This window comes from Bufo bufo, chromosome 1 (genome assembly GCF_905171765.1).
Source record: "Bufo bufo chromosome 1, aBufBuf1.1, whole genome shotgun sequence".
Classification (NCBI taxonomy): domain Eukaryota; kingdom Metazoa; phylum Chordata; class Amphibia; order Anura; family Bufonidae; genus Bufo; species Bufo bufo.
In genome coordinates this window covers 315,615,515-315,636,506 of record NC_053389.1, presented here as the reverse complement: position 1 = coordinate 315,636,506, position 20,992 = coordinate 315,615,515, and the positions used below count along the sequence as shown (strand labels likewise).

Genomic DNA, 20,992 nt, shown 5'->3' with positions numbered 1-20,992 from the left:
TTTTCTGATGATTGTCTTGTGCAGTGGCTTGTTTTTTGCAGGAAGAGTTGACGTTTTTATTGGTACCATTTTTGGGTACATATGATTTTTTAAACATTCATTATTACACTTTATGGGGCAAGGTGACCAAAATATTGTTTGTTTTCGGGCAGTTTTTATTTATTTATTTTTACAGTGTTTACCTGAGGGATTAGGTCATGTGACTTTTTTTTATAGAGCAGATAATTACAGACGTGGCAATACCTAATATATCTACTTTTTCTTATGTACACAATAATAGCATTTTTGAAACCGAAATAATGATATTTTAGTGTAGCCATAGCTTTTTTATTTTTTGACCAATTGTCTTAGGTAAGGTCTTGTTTTTTGTGGGATGAGGTGAAGGTTTGATTGGTGCTATTTTGGGGGGTATATGAATTTTTTGATTGCTTGGTGTTGCAATTTTTGTAATGTAAGGTGACAAAAATAGCTTTTTTTTTACCGTTTTTATTTTTTTACGGTATTCATCTGAGGAGTTAGGTCATGTGATATTATTATAGAGCAGGTTGTTACGGACGTGGAAATACCTAATATGCCAACTTTTTTTTTATTTCACTTTAACACAATAATAGCAGTTTTGAAGCAAAAAAAAACATATTTTAGTGTCTCCATTGTCTGAGAGTAATAGCTTTTTTATTTTTTGACCGATTGTCTTAGGTAAGGTATCATTTTTTGGGGATGAAGTGATGGTTTGATTGTAACTATTTTGGGGGGCATACACCTTTTTGATCGCTTGCTGTTGCAATTTTTGTGATGTAAGGTGACAAAAATGGCATTTTTTTTACACATTTTTTTATTTATTTTTTTACGGTGTTCATCTGAGGGGTTAGGTCATGTGATATTTTTATAGAGCTGTTTGTTACGGACGTGGCAATACCTAAAATGTATATATTTTTGTATGTATTTCACTTTAGCACAATAATAGCAGTTTTGAAACAAAAAAAATGATGTTTTAGTGTCTACATGTTCTGAGAGCTATAGTTTATTTTTATTTTTTGGGTGATTGTCTTTGGTAGGGGCTCATTTTTTGCAGGATGAGGTGACGGTTTTATTGGCACTATTTTGGGGGGCATACACCTTTTTGATCGCTTGGTGTTGCACTTTTTTGTGATGTAAAGTGACAAAAATTGCTTTTTTTTTACACCGTTTTAATTTTTTTATGGTATTTATCGGACAGGGTGGATCATGTGAGATATTTATAGAGCCAGTCATTACGGACGCGGCGATACCTAATATGTGTGGAGTTTTTATTTTTTTGTATTTTATTATAAAATAAGGGGAAATGATTATTTATTTATTTTTACTTAAAAACTTTATAATTTTTTTTAAAAACACTTTATTTCTGATTTTCACTTTTGGGGGTCTGATCCCCTCTGCAATGCATTACAATATATCTGTATTGTAATGCATTGCCTGTTTGTGTACTACAGTGAGTAGTACACAAACAGGTTGCCTAGGAGACCCAGCCTGAGGCTGGATCTCCTGGGCACCCGTAGAAGGCAGGTCCCGATGCCATGCAAGGCATTTGGCAGCCTCAGCACAGCATTGGGCTGTCTTCTGACACATCGAGTCCCCGCCACAGCAGCACGGGGACTCAATGCGCTCCCTCACACAAACCCCTTCTATGTTGTGGTCAGCGCGGACCACGGCACAGAAGTGGTTAATCCGCCAACAGAGATGCTGGCGGATACAGCAGGGGCCTGGCTACCAGGGACTGCCGGGCCCCTGCAGTGATCGCACGCACACCGCTCCGGTGCCCGCCCGATCACCATGACATACTATTACGTCAAATTGTGGGAATGCAGTGGCTTCTATGACATAATAGTATGTCATGTGTCGGGAAGGGGTTAAAAGGCAACAGCAACAAAATGCATTGAAGTATATATTGGAAGATTACAGTATATACAAAACTATGGAGTGAAATTTCACTTTTAAGATCTCCTATGCCTGAAAAGAGCATTTGCTTCAATGATTTTCAAACAACATATACATGCAAAACTCACGAATTTTTACTATAGGTCATTGCCAAACCAAATCAAGCATTAAATTATTGAGAATGCATAACAGTTAACAAGGCATAAGTGTTTATAAGTATTTGGCAACATCTGAGAAATATAACGGTCATCAAACAGTACTGGTGGGGCAGAACTCCACATGTATATGAGTGATTCACTGAGCATGACAAGGTCGTTGGATAAAGTTTCAGAATCATGCCCAACGCAACCATCTAGTTATAAAGAACACATGCGTTTTAGTTTCCCATTGGGTTAATTCTTCCAACAGGAATAGGTGGTCAATTTTTGTATAGGGATCAGAATATTCCTGCCAGATGCCAGTTGTCAAATCAGCATTTATTTGGGTTTTAGTCTTTTTTCAGGAAATAGATGTAGTCAGCAAGTTTTGTGAGACAAGGGTGGTGAGATTCCAGAAAAATTAATCTTGCACAATTGTAGAGCAGTGTGTGATTAAGGTGGTGAACCACCCTAAATGGAAGTTGTTTCCATTTATTTACTGTACAACAAATGGTGTTGTAGTTGGGGTTATATTTATGAAGTTTTGTTGGGACAAGCTGCCACCTGGTTAGTATTTTATTTTTCTTGGATCCTAACATATTTGATTGTCTGTCTGGGGACCAAAAGTATTTTCTAAAATAATGCATAGGTGAATTTTAGATGAATAAAGTTTAACTTTAAAAGTTAATATTATAAATTGGCATCTCCTACACTAACCAAAGCAGGGAGCTGCTAAGGCTACTTTCACACTAGCGTCGGGGCTCCGCTTGTGAGCTCCGTTTGAAGGGTCTCACAAGCGGCACCAAACGCATCCGTCCAGCTACCAATGCATTCTGAGTGGACGCGGATCCGCTCAGAATGCATCAGTCAGGCAGCGTTCAGCCTCCGCTCAGCAGGCGGACACCCGAACGCTGCTTGCAGCGTTCGGGTGTCCGCCTGGCCGTGCGGAGGCAAACGGATCCGTCCAGACTTACAATGTAAGTCAATGGGGACGGATCCGTTTGAAGTTGACACCATATGGCTCAATTTTCAAACGGATCCGTCCCCCATTGACTTTCAATGTAAAGTCTGGACGGATCCGTCTGAACAACTTTCAGAATCCTTAGAATTTTTTCTAAACTATAATGCAGATGGATCCATTCTGAACGGATCCAAACATCTGCATTATAGGAGAGGATCTGTCTGTGCAGACACCAGACGGATCCTCTCTGAACGCTAGTGTGAAAGTAGCCTAAAAAGTACATCTCCCTCTCTAAACGACTTGGCACCACGAAATATAAATATGTGTACGGCATATACAGAACAATATTTAGAACACATATATTCTGCCAATAATATAATAATCCTATTTGATCATCTAATAAAAAAAAAAAGAATGCACTGTGATCGTTTTACATATATTTTTGCTACAGTTACGGTAACCATACACATTAGATATTGTTCAGCCAACAGCAGTTTACCCCAGTCCCTCATACACATGTATGCGGAACATACATATATTCTTTATAGGGAGAGGGAAACTAGTCACTACCAGACACCTCTAGTGGTATACATAGAGAAGTAAAGGCCCCATTGCAAGGATCAAACCAGGCCCCCACACAGAACAGAAGGGTTTCTATCTAAAACCCTTTCAATGACCTTTGGGCCATTTTTTACATTGCCTCGTTTGCTAAAAGTCGTTCCTTTAGATGGTAGAGTCCTGACTAAGTTTTTACCCGCAGTAGAAGAGCAAATGATCCCAACTGGGCCCCCTCTTGCCCTGGGCCCCATAGCAGTCGCGTGGTCTGTGGCTATGGTAGTTACGCCTCTGCCTCTAGCAGTGGCTTATCTCATGTGAGAACAAAAGACTTGTTCAAATCCAACATCCTTCTTTTGTCTGACATCTGTATTTTGGACAACCCCCAAGAACATTATATTTTCGGCTGGTCCTTCCAAAATCAAGAGATTCAGTCGACATTTATCTAATGTGTATGGCCACTGTTAAAACCCTAAGTAGCCTTTAAGTTGATGTCTATTGGCTGATCTCTGACAAGTCTTGAACAAGTAGTTTAACAATAAGGTTCAGTCCACAGTATTGAACTCAAAGGTGATCACAGCAGTGAACCAACAGTCCAATAATTGTCCAAAACACTTTATTGGTACACACTTTTGTTTTGTTTCTGCTTTCACATTAACTAAAGCATACATCCTGTGCCTCCTCTAACGAATGAGTCCTTCTTTTGATAATATGCCCTGTCTTTTTTCCATTTCGGAGAAGACATTGGCTGACAGTGGTTGACATTTTTTCTATCAAAGGAGAAGCAAAGCATTCATTCATTTTTTAGCAACTACCATATATGTCCCTCGCCAAGAATCTCTACCTTTCTCTGTCTACTGTAGAAAAACTCTTCTGTGCTCCTTCTTAGCATAAGCAGCTATGGTATGCATATATACAGTAGCAGACACACATTGGCACTGTAACCTATCTGGTATTAAAATGTACATCTTGTGACAGGAGTGTGAACATAGGTTGTCTTATAGAAAAATGTGATGTAGGGCTATAAGTTGAGGCTTGAGAACTAAGACGTTTTGTTTACTCTGTCAGTCTTTCTTCTGTCAATCTAATTTATTGTGGGGACATTAACTAATCTATATACACCACTTTTGTGATATAAACAGGTTGCAAATTTTGTCGCACTCCATTTGTGTGGCAAAATTTGTGACATTTCCACTTTTACGCCTCTTTTCCAAAGGGGTAAGAAAACCACACAGGCCGGTAGGCCCTACTCGATTTATTATTCTCCAAGCTATTTTTGACATGGCAAATGGCTTAAATGTATGCCAACAAGAGGGCTAGCGTAAAGTTAAGTGTGTCACATGGCCTGCTGGATGAATTGCCTGTACCTCTACATAGCTTTGGCACTTCTGCTGGCAGTGCAGACTCGGAAGTTAAGACAGTCATGGAAAACGCTGGTCTTAATAAATGTCCCCCTGTGTGTGTGTGCGTATATACAAATATGTCAATATATCTCTATATTCAAACTGTCTTGATGTTAAATTATTGATATACACAGGTATGCTGTGCACAGATATCATACATTGCTACTATCTGCTAATCAGCTATTAAAGAGACTGCAGTGCTCAGGAGAATGCTACGGATTTCTTCTAGGTCAATGAAGTCACGTTCATTGGTTACATGACCTACAGTATGTGTAGTTCAGTCCGTTTTAAGTGAATGGATATGGGCTGCAGTACGGTTCACTGGGTTGCCATGTAAGGTGGCTTCCTGCACTCTTGCATACTGGCTGCGGGCCGTTACCCATGTATGCTGGTTGCTTGAGTGGTGCATGCTGTCTGTGGCCTTTTATAGGGTGTGAACTGTGTCCTATGAATTTGTGTACTCCCTGTACCTTGTATCATAATGCTGTTCACTGTGACACTGTGATGCCGTGTCGGCTGGCTGGCTGGCCAGCTGGCTCTTGTGCCATACAACAGTTCCGCATAGGTTCCAGGCAATGTATCTATGTCGTTTGTATTTCCTGATCTGTCTGTGTGAGCCATGCATCAGTTCCACATGGGTTCCAGGTAAAGATGAGTGACGTTTACAAAAATTTGATTGGGCTGCTTCTCCGAATTTCACAAAGAAATTCACTTTGGGATGAATGACTGAGCAGGTACAATGACTGGAAACGGCGATTGTGCCCCCTCCCCCGTCATTGGACCCCTCAAATTCCGCATTCATCGCTGATTGCGGCATCTGAGATTAAAAATGATGTCTTTAAGGGGTTAATAAGTCAATTTGAGCGCAAAGAAGCCGCTGTGGCCATCTTGATTGAAGAAGACATGATCAAACTGGCTAGCGTGGTGGCATCATAGGTCACCGCGCATGACATTTTGCATGGGGTCTTCAATCAAGGTGGCCTTATTATGCTCAAATGGATTAGGTGAGTATGATTTTTTTTTTACCGTCATTTCATTGAAAATTGACTCATTACCATGAAGCACGATGAAATTCGGCTTTTAGGCTAATCAAACTTTCCATAAAATTCTGATCAAAGTCCACTTCAGATACTTTGATTCACTCAACACGAGTTCCAAGCAATGTATCAACGTTGTCTGTATGTCCTGATCTGTCTGAGTGTCCCATGCATCAATTCCACATAGGTTCCAGGCAATGTATCAATGTTGTCTGATTAGGATTTTACAGTATCTATGTTCACCATGTTCCATGTATCCTGATTTGCATGAGTACCTGGCTATGTGGCTCTGTCCATGATCCTGGGTATCCTGGTCTTGTGTCTTCAGCGAAGACCAGATCCCTGTATAGGGGTTAAAGGGTGAAAACCAGTGCAGCACCGGAATTCCTCAGGGTTTAGCCCTAGGTCAAACGGGATACTTGGCACAATGGTTACACTTCTACCACTGATTTCTCGATCTGTACAGCTTTCTCTGCTATTAAATCCGCTGTTCATCTTACTTGCGGTTCCTTGCGGTTTATTCCAGTTTATTCAGATAGTTTGTGTTTAGTACTTTTGCTTAATAAACATTTGTTTTTGCTTCCTTTGTCTGTTCTGTAAACACTGGAGATATTCATGGGTTCTCCTGATCATGACTCGGTTGTGATATGTTTGTGGTTCTAGTGACCTTCTGAACATGACAGTCACTATACAATATACAGCACTGTGCTTGGTATGCTGTGAGGAAGCTGCAGTGCTCACTGGAGCACTGCAGTCTCTTCCAACAGCTGATCGGTGGTATGAGTTTGATGACATATCCTGCGGATAAAGACCATTGGGCATATTATTGCTAACAAGCTCATTAGCAATAATCTGCTGGTGTTAAGGTGTTGCCAATTACCTGGCTTAACAACAAAACACTCGTTCATCGGATAATAGGATCGATCATAATGTGACCTAAATCATTGTTTGGAGGAAGAAAATCATGCTGTCTAAACACCACTTTGGTGCTGGCAAAAAATGATTCTGTATCAGGATGAGCGAAGGCATTAGTTATTGTTGCTCCCCATACTTTGGAGGAAATCGCTGCATATAAATGTATAAGTCTCCTCTACTGACATGCAGGCTATTGCCAGGCAGGAACACTTCCTTCTCGACAATCGTCTTCTCAGTTTAGCAGTGTAAAGGGGAGAGGCACAAAAGGGACAAAGTAAAAAATATTGCACAGTGGACCAGATAAAATTGCTGGTTCACATTAGCTAAAAAGTTTCATCACAGATGTTGAAACACATGTGTTACATTCAGATTTTGCTGCAGATTATGGTGTGGATTTTTTGTTGATTTCAACCCAATGTATTGCAAGTAGTAAATGCTGTGTTTCCATAACAAAATTTACATGCTGCAGATTTGAAAATTAGCATTACGCTAACTTTCCCATACATTTTTGAAAGCCCATCCAAATGCATTTTACTGTACATATGGTGTATGTAAGGTAACCAAACATATTAGTGTATCAGTTATGTATTGAATGGCAGTTTCGTCCAACAGTCTAATGTGTGTGGGGTGCTCCTGACTATCTCCGACAGATGATGTTGGGGGAAAAATGGATCAGATGAAGTGAATACTTTCGCCCTATCTTTTTGTTCTCCCGGAAGATAAGTTTTTGTCAGAGGTTTCGGGCAGTGATTTTCTTCCCTCTCCTCTTTGAATACACATACGTGTTTGCCCAAATTAAACTTTTATGTGTATAGGGGGAGTTGGAATAGATAGATAGCTGTCGGTCAAATGATTCCAACAGCTATTGAATATGTATGGCAACCTTTAGCGAAGATGTGTCTGTGATAAGGTCAGGGGGAATGTGGCTTATGTTTTTGGGTTAAAGCTATAATGAAATCATGTTATATACAGTAAGCATCCTTGCAGAAATTAGTTTTCAATGTATGCTTACCTAAAATTCTGTCCTTTCCTAGTTATGTCTCTTAAAGGGAATGTGTCATCAGTTAGTTAGCTTATATATGTAATACAGATAGTTAGTGGGAGATAGTCAGTGTAGGTTAGATCGTGATATAGTGTAGCTGATAGGTTCCACTGCAGGGTGTTAGGTAGTGTGATAGGTTCTGCTGTCCATACATACATGCTACAGACATAGTGCTGTGATGTCAAAAGTTCACAACAATACTTAGTGCACCAATCAATAATATGCAGTCAGACCTGCAAAAATATGCGCATCATTAATTGCCGATTTGCGCAATCACGAATATATTGGAGCACTTTATCTGCATATAAAGCTATTGCAATGTTCTGCCGTGCCAACCATTTTTTCCAGTCTCAGGAAACTTCTAGCAGCTTGAAAAATGTAGCAACAGTGACCCACGCCTGTATTGCGTGTGAAATACGCGCATATTACATTGATGATTTTCGCAATCAAGAAAATAATCACGAATTCTCGAATATTGCGAATTTGAATATTGCCCCTGCCACTCATCACTACTCTTGAGTGTTCACAGGAAAAAACTTCTTATGCCTGAAAAGCACAGGGATGGTCCAGTGCAGACTTCACCTGATGTCCAAAAGATTAAGGAAAACGTACAGTACATCACAACTTAAATCTAGACAACAGTTGAATTTTTAGCTATCATCAAAGATTCCCAAGCACATGATTTCTAATATGTTGAACTAGTGCTTTGAGATGTGATGTAAATCAGGGAATATCACTGGCATTTTAACAAAGTCATGGTGCATATACTATTGAACAGATATTTTTTCTGTACATATAATATTTTAAATTGCACCATTTGAGATTATTGAATGCATGGTGAATGTTTTGAATAAAATACTAGAGTACTTTATTTTTACTTAAACATTTCTAAATCATCATAATGTTGGATATAAGTATAATGCCAAAGCTTGCTGCAGTTCCTCAAATAGACTCTAAGTGCCACTCTCCACCTGCAAATTCAAGCTCAAAATGTTTCGCTACTGATTTTCACTACAGTGCAATAGCAACAATCTGTAGGACAAGTAAAGATATTTTACTGATTCTCTAGCATCTTGGATTATTTCACCAAAGGCAGAAATCTGGAAATTACATATTTATTCGCATTCATTAATGTTTTGGATTCTCTAGAGAAAATAGCAAACCAGTGATACTACAGCTAAAATGGATGAGAAGAATACTAATGGAGGCAAAGGGACAATGAAATGGCAGGTATCATTCTTTGTTCTTTCCTTTATGTTGGACATTATCTGTGCTCAGCTACACTATTCCATACCAGAAGAATTGAAACAAGGTTCTACTGTAGGAAACATAGCAAAAGATTTAGATCTTAATACCAATGAATTATCATTCAGAAAATTCCATATTGTCTCAAGAGGCAAATTACAGTATTTTAATGTCAATTTAGAATCTGGGGACTTGTATGTTGCAGAAAGAATAGACAGAGAAAGAATTTGTGATCTAAAACCAAACTGTTTAATCAGCTTTGAAGCTGTGATTGAAAACCCATTACATTTATACACAATTAGAGTTGAAATCCAAGATGTAAATGATAATCCACCAGGTTTTTCAAAGAATACTTTTGATGTGGTAATTAGTGAGTCGGCTTTACCTGGAGTACGTCTTGCTTTGGGACATGCACATGATCTTGACATTGGTACAAATTCTGTACAGGACTATAATATAAATCAAAATGAATACTTCTCATTGGGAATAAAAATGACCAAAGAAGGAATCAAATTTCCAGAGCTCATTTTAGAGAAACATATTGACAGAGAAAAGCAAAGTATTCATGAATTAATTTTAACTGCTTTGGATGGAGGGCAACCCCCAAACACTGGGACTGCTGTCATAAAGATTAATGTGCATGATGTGAATGATAACTTCCCCAAATTTAGTAAAGATACATTAGAAATTAGTTTAAATGAAAATGTTCCTGTTGGTTTTCTGGTTATCCAGCTAAATGCAGTGGATAAAGATGAAGGCTTAAATTCACAAATAACATATTCATTTCGTGACATTCCTGCGTTTGTATATTCACTTTTTAGTATTGATACAGAAAATGGAACCATCACTGTAATTGGAGATATAGATTATGAGTTTAAGGAAAGATATGTGTTAACTGTAGAGGCCAAAGATGGTGGAGGCCTCGAAACTCACTGCAAAATACTAATCAGTATTATTGATTTAAATGACAATGCCCCAGAAGTAACAATTACGTCACTACAGGACGCAATACCTGAAAACTGTCCACCAGATACATTTATTGCTTTAATTAATGTTCATGATTTAGACAGTGAAAATAATGGAGAGGTTGTTTGTGAAATCAATGATGATTTACCCTTTAAATTAATATCATCATCCACCAATTACTATAAATTATTGACTACAACTTACATTGATAGAGAGACAAAGCCATACTTCAACATAACAATTAAAGCTATAGATAATGGATCACCTCAACTATCCTCCAACAAATCAGTTCAATTGACTATTTTGGATGTAAATGACAATTCTCCTATTTTTGAGAAAACCACTTATATTGTCTATGTACAAGAAAATAATAATTATGGAATGTCTATACATTGTATTCATGCATCAGATGATGATATTAATGAAAATGCTACAATTACATACTCTGTAATTAATAATAACATTGAGAAAATTCCAGTCACATCTTATGTTTCCATAAACTCAATGACTGGCGTTCTCTATGCCCAGAGATCTTTTGACTATGAGCAGTTGCGGGAATTTCAGTTCCAGGTGATGGCTAAAGACAGTGGATCTCCTCCTCTAAGCAGTAATGTCACAGTGAAGATATATATCATTGATAACAATGATAATGCTCCTAAGATTCTCTACCCATCACCAGACACTGAGGGATCAGCATTATTCGAGTTTATTCCTCACTCTGCTGAGAAAGGTTATCTGGTCACCAAAGTGATTGCAGTGGACGATGACTCTGGACACAATGCCTGGCTCTCCTATCACTTACTACAGGTTCCTGATCCATCTATATTCACCATTGGCCAATATACTGGAGAAATAAGGATTGAAAGAGATCTTCCAGACTTAGAGTCTTTAAGACAAAAACTTGTGGTTCTAGTAAAGGATAATGGAGTCCCATCTCTGTCATCTACAGTTACTTTGAGCTTAGTTGTTGCTGAAAACTTTCAGCAGATTGTTCCAGAGATAAAGCATAAACAAAGTAATCCAGATTTTTCATCTCCTTTAACATTTTACTTACTAGTTTGCATTGCTCTGATTTCTATTTTTTTTATAGTTACAATAATAGCTATAACCTTTTATAAGTGTAGACAATCAAGGACAACAACATCTTTTGCAGCTCTTAGTAGAAATGTGTACCCTCAGTTCACCCTGGGATGTCCATCTGAGATCAGTGATACAAGTTTACCTTTCCCATTCACATATGATGTGTGTGTGACTCTGGACTCAAAGCAGAATGAAATTGCTTATCTGAAGCCAGCACAGAACGTCCCCACAGACAATCTTATAGACACTGATCATTCGGCTGAAGAAAATAATTGCCCCAAAGACATGTTTTTACCTACCTGTAATCCAACAAAGGTAAGAGAATTTTGGAAATTTCGACTTGCATTGTTGCTATTAGATAAAGTGAAACAGAATATATGCAGATTTTCTGGTTTGAGGATTCTACATTTCTTAGTGCCATCAGTACCTTTACTGAGTGATTGCTTAACAATTGTGTCCTCTATATAGATATTACTTCTGGTGGATCCTTTACCATAAAACTCCAAAAAATGACACTGCATACTCTAAATTAATCCACTTCAGGATGATCTCTATGGTCAAGAGGGAATAGATAATCTGTGACATCACCTATTGTGATTTGTGGATACTGCGTTATCTAAACAGAGTTGATATCTGCCATTGAAATTCTGCCTGTAATTATAATGATGGCTGCTGAAAAGGTACCTGTGCAGAACAAGAAGGATTGACATATTATTAGGCCTATTGACCGGTCTGAAAACTGTGTGATTTTAGGTATTTTTTAATTTAAATAGTGATATGGAAGATCAAAACACAAAGCACCAAAAATTCAGAAAAAAATATGTTAAACTATATGTTCAACATAAAAACTTGATTTAAATAATAGGTGACTTTCTGATTACACATTGGGGCAGATTTATTAAGACAGGTGTTTTAGACGCCAGTCTTAATAAGCCCCTGCGCTGGCAGTGGATCCCCAAAGTTATATATAGGCTCCGGCGTCTACATAACTTCGGCTGATCCACCGCCGCTTCTAAATGTAAGACAACTTCCTAAAACCGGAGTTGAAAATGTTAAATGAGAGAGGCCTTCCAACCTGTCCCCGCCCACACTACGCCCACTTTTTTAGACCTGCCGTGAGCGGGGAAAAGTTGCAGATTGTGGTGCAATTCGTGCAAGAAATATGCCAAATATAGTAGTATTTCTATTTCTAAATCACCCATATTGTCTTTAAATGAACATGATTTGACCATATTGTCCCAATAAAGGCTAAGTGACAAAGTGCTTTTATTAGTCTAAGGCAGGGCTGGCCAACCTGCGGCTCTCCAGCTGTTGCAAAACTACAACTCCCAGCATGCCTAGACTGCTTACAGCTATCAGCCTACAGCAGGGCATGGTGGGAATTGTAGTTTTACAACAGCTGGAGTGCCGCAGGTTGGCCAGCCCTGGTCTAAGGCCAGGTTCACATCTACGCTGTGAACTCCTACAAACTGTTCTGGTGGAGAGACAGACTGTAGGAATTCACTGAATCCGGCATAAATGCTGGCTTTCAGCGAGAAAAAAAATGCTACATGCAGCATTTTTTTGTCCAGCCGAAAGCTGGCATATATGCCGGAAAGCGTCCAGATCCCTGCTAGATCCCATTACAGTGAATGGGGATCCAGCGGTGCACAGTGGTATCTGGCTTCCACTAGAACAGACTGCCAGAGCTCACAGCGCAGATGTGAACCCGGGCTAATAAAGCAGCTTGTAAAGGGATAGTACTGCTTTTTTTTTTACATATCACAATGTCCCCATTGTTGGTTTTGTAGCTCTTTGTGTGGTCAGAATGTATTTCCTATATGGTCCTTTGTGTCACCCCTCCCTGAATCTGTGTATATTGGAATCTTCTTAAAACATTCAGCGCACCCTCATATTAGCTATGCCCCCTCACAGTAGCTATGCCTCCTTAGTGCCCCCTCACTGTAGGTGTGCCCCTTAATGCCCCCACACAGTAGATATGCCTCCTTGCCCTTGTTAGTGCCCCTACAGTGGTTATGCTCCCTTAGTTCCCCTCACAGTAGATATGCCCCTTTAGTGTCCCCTCAAAGTAGAATTCACCTTTAGTTCCCACTCACAGTAGTTATGCAACCTTAGTGCCTCATCACATTAGTTATGCCCCCTCACATCAGTTATGCCCTTGGAGTGCTCCCTTCATCATATTGCTGCCTCTTTAGTGTCCTCTTAAATATTTTCCTCCCTTAGGGCCCCAATAGTGATTCCCCTGTAGTTTTATTAAAATAAAAAAAGCACCTCTCACTTAGCCCTGTTCCCCAGATGAATGGAGCACATTCTCTCTAGGTTTGTGCTTCTACCACTTAGTGCAGCAAACATGAAGACTTCCCTTCATGCCTCCTGCTGTGTAAGGAGCGGAATGGTGAAGAAAGCAGCTGTTGGTTCCTTGCTTCACCATGACATTTAACTGTATTTGTGTCCTCAGGATACACATACAGTTGAAAAAGAGACATGCTGCATCCTCCCATCTGTCCAGTTAGATCCAGTAGGGATCAAGGAGTCATATGAGTTGCCACTGGAGGGCCAGGTGCAGTTGCATTGTTAACTTGAGGTTTAAACCAGTGAGGGCAAAGTCCTAAAACATAACTTTTATTATAATAATTATTAAAAAACAAATACGAAACCCAGGGCTCCATAGCGCTGGAGCACACGGGCGGAAGGGGCGGGTGCTCTCCACGGGCCGTATCGAGACTACATTCCTGTGATTATGGATACATAAGACTGCCGAGTGGGCCATGGTTGGGTGAAACCAAGGGAGGTAATAACCCTTTCGAGGGTCACACCCCCTTGACATACCTTTGTTAATTATCCCCCTATGGGATGGCCGTAACGTGGGTATCCGTGCATCTGAGAAGGAGGCTTGGAGCGCTTGTTGTTTGGAGGTGGGAGGTATGTGAGAAGGCGATGTGGATATAATTATCTGTCTAACCTATGGCTATCTGGCTCTCCGGTTGTGGTTTTGTTTTGGACAGACTGACAAGGTAGTTAGCGAATTTGGGGGCTCATTGTGTAGTCTACGCTCATAGGATTCCCTTTTAAAATTAGTTTTTTTCCCAGGCACAATGGAGCTATCATCTGGCCCCAGGAACCCTATATTTGTCACACAACTGGCAGACTGAGTGTGTATCTGCATTTTTCTCACATCGAGCAGAGTGGTATGTAAAGTTTTACACATTACCTATTGGGAGACGTCACTAGTTGCTATGCTGCAGGTAATATCTTGTCTTGCACTGGTTATTGACTTATTGAGTTATTGAACGTTTGTACACTCTAGCTGTTTACTGGTAATTATTTTTCTTCTATATCAATGTAATTGCACTTTTTATATATTGACCCGTACAATTTAAAGTCCCCTGATGAACCCTCCTTCTACCTGGAGGGGGAAACGCATTTGGATCTGTGACATATGGGATCTACGTTATGTAATAGGGTCTATTTAAGGACAGATCAGTCCTAGGCACGCGGACAGAGTGTATCTAACATCAAGCTGTACCTCTGGGCTTAGCAGATTGTGGAGGGTAAGAATAGGGACAGATTTCTCCCCAACCCAGTATCCCACTGTCTCAGTTTCCTACCGCATAGAATTTACTTTTTTTCATAGCTTCATCGCACAATGTAGGATGGTTGATGCGGGTTTCGTATTTGGTTTAAATAAATAAAAGTTATGTTTTAGGACATTGCCCTCAGTGATATATATTCTTATACTAGCAATGGTCCTTGTTGATATTAGCATACTCATTGATTTATTATTTATTTTTGGAGGTTTAAACCAGCCCTGGAGCCATTGTCTCTCCCCATACATGTCCGGACCCAGTGCAACAGAGTCACAGTGCTTGTTAAACAAGGCAGTATGCACACATGGCACTGAGAAGGGTTGTTCATCATGAAAAATGCATTCATCACAAAGGAACAAGAGATTCCCCCGACATAAAGGGGAGATATAACACAGAACAGTGTGGCAGGACAGAGCAGCAGGGAAGCAGAAAAATACAAGGGAAGGGGGATGGGAAGTGGTACAAGCATGAGCTGCAGTAAGTTGTGTAGCAACCCCCTCAACGCAATCCAGGGCACATGCCATTGTTGCCCACCCATGGCTATGCTCTGTCCAAACATTCTTGATTTCCTAAGCAAAATGATGCTAGAGACATATTTGTTGTTTTTTTCTCAAGTTAATTAATTTTTTAGGTACCGTAGCAATTTAATTGTCATTATTTTATTAAGTTGTAATACACATAATGAATGCCTGTTACTAACAGTTTTTTTGTAGCTTTTTAGTAATGAGTTGTGTCTATTTGATTATTTAGAAGGTATAGATAAGGCCAGTGGCATATTCACAATGGAGGCAGACTACGAGATTGTTACTGATGTTGGGTTGAAATGGAGCCCAACAATGAACTCCTTCTGTACCCAGAAAAGAAACATGACTGTTTTCACAGTCGCCATTAGGGGGAGCTCCTTGCATATAGAAATGAACAGCTTACATTGCCTTCAATGTTAACTATATAAATTCTTATACACTGAGCTCCCCATAGTGGTTGTTGTAGGCAGCCAGTTTTATAATATATTTATGTATAATGTAAGAGGAAGAGAGGATTTAGAACATTGTGAGAGATTTACAAATGTATCTATGCCAGATATTTAGTGTAAATACATTGAGATATAAGGAGTGCAGAATGAACGCCAAATTTTTAAAGCATGTGCCCCACCTTTATGGTCATGGAAGTTGAGTAAAATGGAGGAAGCATAACATATTTTTTTTATTAAAAATTGCTCCACTTGTTTAAAATTATCGTATGTCTCCAGGAAAGGACATTATATTTTAAGTTTAGGTCTCTGAACCCGGACATACCCATATTTTCACCCAGACAGACCCACTAAGATGGTCCAGGGCAAGGTCTTGTTTGTTTATCTAGGCACACTGCTAGGCGGAGTGACGTCACCAGCTCTGACGCTGCCCTAGCCATTTTATAAAGCACATTAATCATTGACGGGCACGTCACCATGCTCACTGCTGGGCGGAAGCCTCCGCCTGGCATCCCTAAGGAGAGCCCGGTACGTCATTGGATCTCCTGAAAATGCCTTTGTCCTGCGCGATTTAGCGCAGGGAAAAGGAGATCATCGGAGCATGAAATGGTGGGGCTGCCTGGGTGAAAATATGGGTATGTCCAGGTTCAGCTCTGAACCCGGACAACCCCTTTAAGTTTATGTGTTTCTATTTCGCCCAATGATAATTTTATATGCCCCTAGAGTATCCCCTGGTTGGGACCCTGCTTTATGAGCAACAACTCCTCTTCTGTTGGTCTTAGGCATTGTATTATATGGACAGCTATTTATCGGAACAGGTTTCCCCTAGCAATATCAGATGTTTACCAGAGGTGCCAGGAGCTGTAGCCATAAGCTTATTGCCATGTTGGCTGCATTCTGAAAGGTGATGTATCTTTTGAGACAACCTCAATCATTTTATTTAATATTTTGTTTTAAAAAACTGAATTCTTAACTACAATATACATGATAGCTAACACTTCACACAAATATGTCTAAAGGATATTTGAAAAAACAATTCATTACTTTATTTATAATGTCATATTTAATTTGTATATATTACAGTAGTTTCTTCTTTGGTTCAATAGTGGTATATCTTTGATTTCTTTAAAACCTTAATCCTCCTACAGCTATATAATTATTAAGTCCCTTGCAGTTCCCTATATTAAACTCAGAGTGTCACTGTTGACTAGCAAGGGAGAAAAACAAATTATTTAGGTGCAATAGCTTCAATAGGAAGAAGACCCTACATAACAAAAATAGAAGGGAAATCAACACCTTACCTCACAACACTTTCATCTTTGCAATCTTGATCTCCTGTATTTTCATCTGAGTGCAAAGTCTAAAATAATCATAAAGGATATAGAAAAGGAAATAGGCAAGAATGACAAGAATGGCAGAGATTATTCAATGGAGGACAATGAAATGGCAAGTAATGTTTTTCTATCTCCACCTTCTGTATTTACCTGCTTCTGGTCAGGTTCAATACTCAATTTTAGAAGAAATGAGGCAAGGATCTGTAATAGGAAATATTGCTAAAGATTTGGGCTTTAGTACTAATGAGTTAGCTTCTAGGAAATTGCAGTTTGCTTCCCATACCAAGAGGCATTATTTCAATATAAGCATGGAAAATGGAGATCTATATATCTCTGACAGAATAGATAGAGAAGCAATTTGTGGGGCAGAAAAGAACTGTGTTCTTCATCTGGAGGTACTGGTGATTAATCCTGTGAATGTATTTCATATCACAGTTGAAATTCAGGATATTAATGACAACTCACCAAGTTTTTCTAAAAACAAATTTAAGGTTGTGATTAGTGAAGCTGCTTTAGTAGGGACCCATGTGGCTTTGGGTAATGCACGTGATCCAGATCTAGGTAAAAACTCCCTGCAGGGTTATACTTTAAGCCCTAACCAGCATTTTAAATTGGGGGAAAGAGTAAATGCAGAAGGGATAAAATATCCAGAGCTTGTTCTAGAAAAATCTTTGGATCGTGAGAAACAAAACCTATATGAGTTTACCATAACAGCTTTTGATGGAGGTAGCCCTGAGAAGAGTGGCACAGCACTGATTAACATTGTAGTTCTAGATAGTAACGATAATTTTCCTAAGTTCAATCAGGATACATACCGAGTAACATTGCTTGAAAATACATCCATCAATTCTCTAGTTCTTTGTATCAATGCCACCGATGAAGATGAAGGCATCAATGCACAAATCACTTATTCATTCAGTCACATTCCTGAAAATGCTATAGATAAATTTAAATTGGACTCTTATAATGGAGAAATTATAACAGTTGGAGAACTGGACTATGAAGTTACAAAAAGTTATGAAGTGACAGTGGAGGCTAAAGATGGTGGTGGGCTAGTTTCACACTGCACTATATTAATACAAATTAGTGATGTCAATGACAATGCACCTGAAATTTCACTTGCCTCACCAATTACATCCGTTCCTGAGGATTCTCCACCTGAAACACTCATTGCGTTAATAAATTCCAAGGATCTGGATTATGAAGAAAATGGGGAAGTTACTTGTCAAATAGATGAAATGCCAGAATTTAAGTTAATACCATCATCTCATAACTATTACAAACTTGTAACTGCTAGTCATCTAGACAGAGAAGCAAAATCTGACTACAATGTAACTTTAACAGCTGAAGATCGAGGAGACCCCCCAATGTCAGCTAAGACACTTATTCATGTAAGTGTTACAGATGTAAATGATAATTCCCCAGTATTTGATAAGACAATTTATGTTATTTATGTTCCAGAATATAATCAACCAGGATCCTCCTTATATAACATACATGCATCAGACTTAGACGATAAGGAGAATGCTCAAATAATGTACTCTATCATTAGCAGCAATATTGAGAATATTCCAGTCTCATCATATGTTTCTATAAACTCAATGACTGGCATTCTCTATGCCCAGCGATCTTTTGACTATGAGCAGTTACGGGAATTTCAGTTCCAGGTGATGGCTTCAGACAGTGGATCTCCTCCTCTAAGCAGTAATGTCACAGTGAGGATATGTATCATTGATAAGAATGATAATGCTCCTAAGATTCTCTACCCATCACCAGACACCGAGGCATTATTTGAGTTTATTCCTCACTCTGCTGAGAAAGGTTATCTGGTCACCAAAGTGATTGCAGTGGACGCTGACTCCGGACACAATGCCTGGCTCTCCTATCACTTACTACAAGTTCCTGATTCATCTTTACTCACCATTGGCCAATATACAGGTGAAATAAGAATAGCGAGAGATCTTCTAGATATTGATTCTTCAAGACAAAAGACTGTGGTTCTAGTAAAGGATAATGGAGCACCATCACTATCATCTACAATCACATTAACTTTGGTTGTGGCAGAAAGCTTTCAGGAAATTCCACCAGAGATAAAGCGCCAACCTACTAATTCAGACTCTTCTATATTAACATTTTATCTAGTAGTTTCCATTGCTTTGATCTCTCTTTTATTCTTTCTGACTATAATAGTAGTAATCATTGTGAAGTGTAGGAAAGCATATTCCCCAACAACCTTTGGAGCATATAATAGAAATGTGTACCCTCAATTCACCCTGGGATGTCCTTCTGAGATCAGTGATACAAGTTTACCTTTCCCATTCTCATACGATGTGTGTGTGACTCTGGACTCAAAGCAGAATGAAATTGCTTATCTGAAGCCAGTGCAGAATGTCCCCACAGACAATCTCATAGACACTGAGGAAACTGTGGTTGAAAATAATGTTTTGAAGAACAATCTTCTTTCAGTTGGTTCACCGCAGGTAAGATAAAAGTACAAATCTTAAAAAAATAGCATAAGAAAAATAATTAATTATATGTTTTGAAAGCCAGCCTAACATACTGCAGTGGAATAAAAGGCAACATTTTGATGATTCATTCAGTCCAAGTATAACTTTCTTTTGTATTTTATATGGTAAAATAAAAACAATGTAATCATCTAATGATGCAGCACACAAAAGCAATGATATCACCAATGTTATTACAAAGCCTTTGTTATGACACATTCTTATGGATGATTGTACTCAGATGTTTTTGGCATCTCTTCAAATACCTGGTTTATAAATATATATATTATTATTATTATTTATTATTAAAGCGCCATTCATTCCATAGCGCTGTACATATGATAAGCGGTGCACATACATAATACAGACAATTGCACTAATCATAAACAAGACAAGTTACAAACTGGTACAGAAGGAGAGAGAGCCCTGCCCGTGAGGGCTTACAATCTACATGGTATGGGAGAAGGACACAGTAGGTGCGAGTTAAATTGGTCATGGCAGTATAGAGGCAGCAGGGTCACTGGTCACTGGTTGTAATGTAGGTGAGAGTCTGATATGTTGGGGTAGCGAGTTCCAGAGTATGGGGGATGCACGGGAGAAATCTTGGAGTCGATTGTGGGAAGAGGCGATAAGAGGAGAGGAGAGAAGGAGGTCTTGTGAGGATCGGAGAGTGCGTGTGGGGATGTATCGGGAAAGTAGCTCAGAGATGTAGGGAGGGGACACGTTATGGACGGCCTTGTATGTATTTGTTAGTACTTTGAAGTGAATTCGCTGGGCAATGGGGAGCCAGTGAAGGGATTGGCAGAGGGGAGAGGCAGAGGAGTAATAGGGTGAGAGGTGGATTAGTCGGGCAGCAGAGTTGAGGATAGATTGGAGGGGTGCGAGAGTGCTAGATAGAAGGCCACAGAGGAGAATGTTGCAGTAGTCTAGGCGGGAGATAATGAGGGCATGTACAAGAATTTTCACAGATTCAAAGTTAAGGAAAGCACGGATGCGGGAGATGTTTTTGAGTTGGAGGCGGCAGCTGGTGGAAAGAGCTTGGATTTGCGGTCGGAAGGAAAGTGCAGAATCCAAGGTCACTCCAAGGCAGCGGACTTTGTTGACCGGGGAGAGTGTGCAGCCATTGATCATGATAGATAGGTCTGTTGAGGGGGTTGAACAAGATGGGGGAAAGATTATAAATTCTGTCTTATCCATGTTGAGTTTTAGAAAGCGAGAGGCGAAGAAGGATGATATAGAAGATAGACATTGAGGGATTATTGATAGTAAGGTGGTGATGTCTGGACCAGAGAGGTAGATTTGTGTGTCGTCAGCGTAGGAGTGATACTGAAAGCCATGGGAC

General features: G+C 39.4%; 1 protein-coding gene across 4 annotated transcripts in view; it reads left to right on the top strand.

The window, feature by feature from the left end:
- Window positions 1-20,992, top strand: part of LOC121008577 (protocadherin gamma-C5-like) — a 392,139-nt gene that overhangs the window by 39,701 nt on the left and 331,446 nt on the right. The window contains exon 1 of one of the 4 annotated variants that reach the window (XM_040441311.1): window positions 17,251-19,626. The exons of the other annotated variants lie outside the window; for them this stretch is intronic. Coding sequence (XP_040297245.1) covers window positions 17,251-19,626 — 2,376 coding nt within the window. Of the gene's footprint in view, window positions 1-17,250; window positions 19,627-20,992 lie in introns of those variants that run through there. 4 annotated transcript variants of the gene reach the window in all.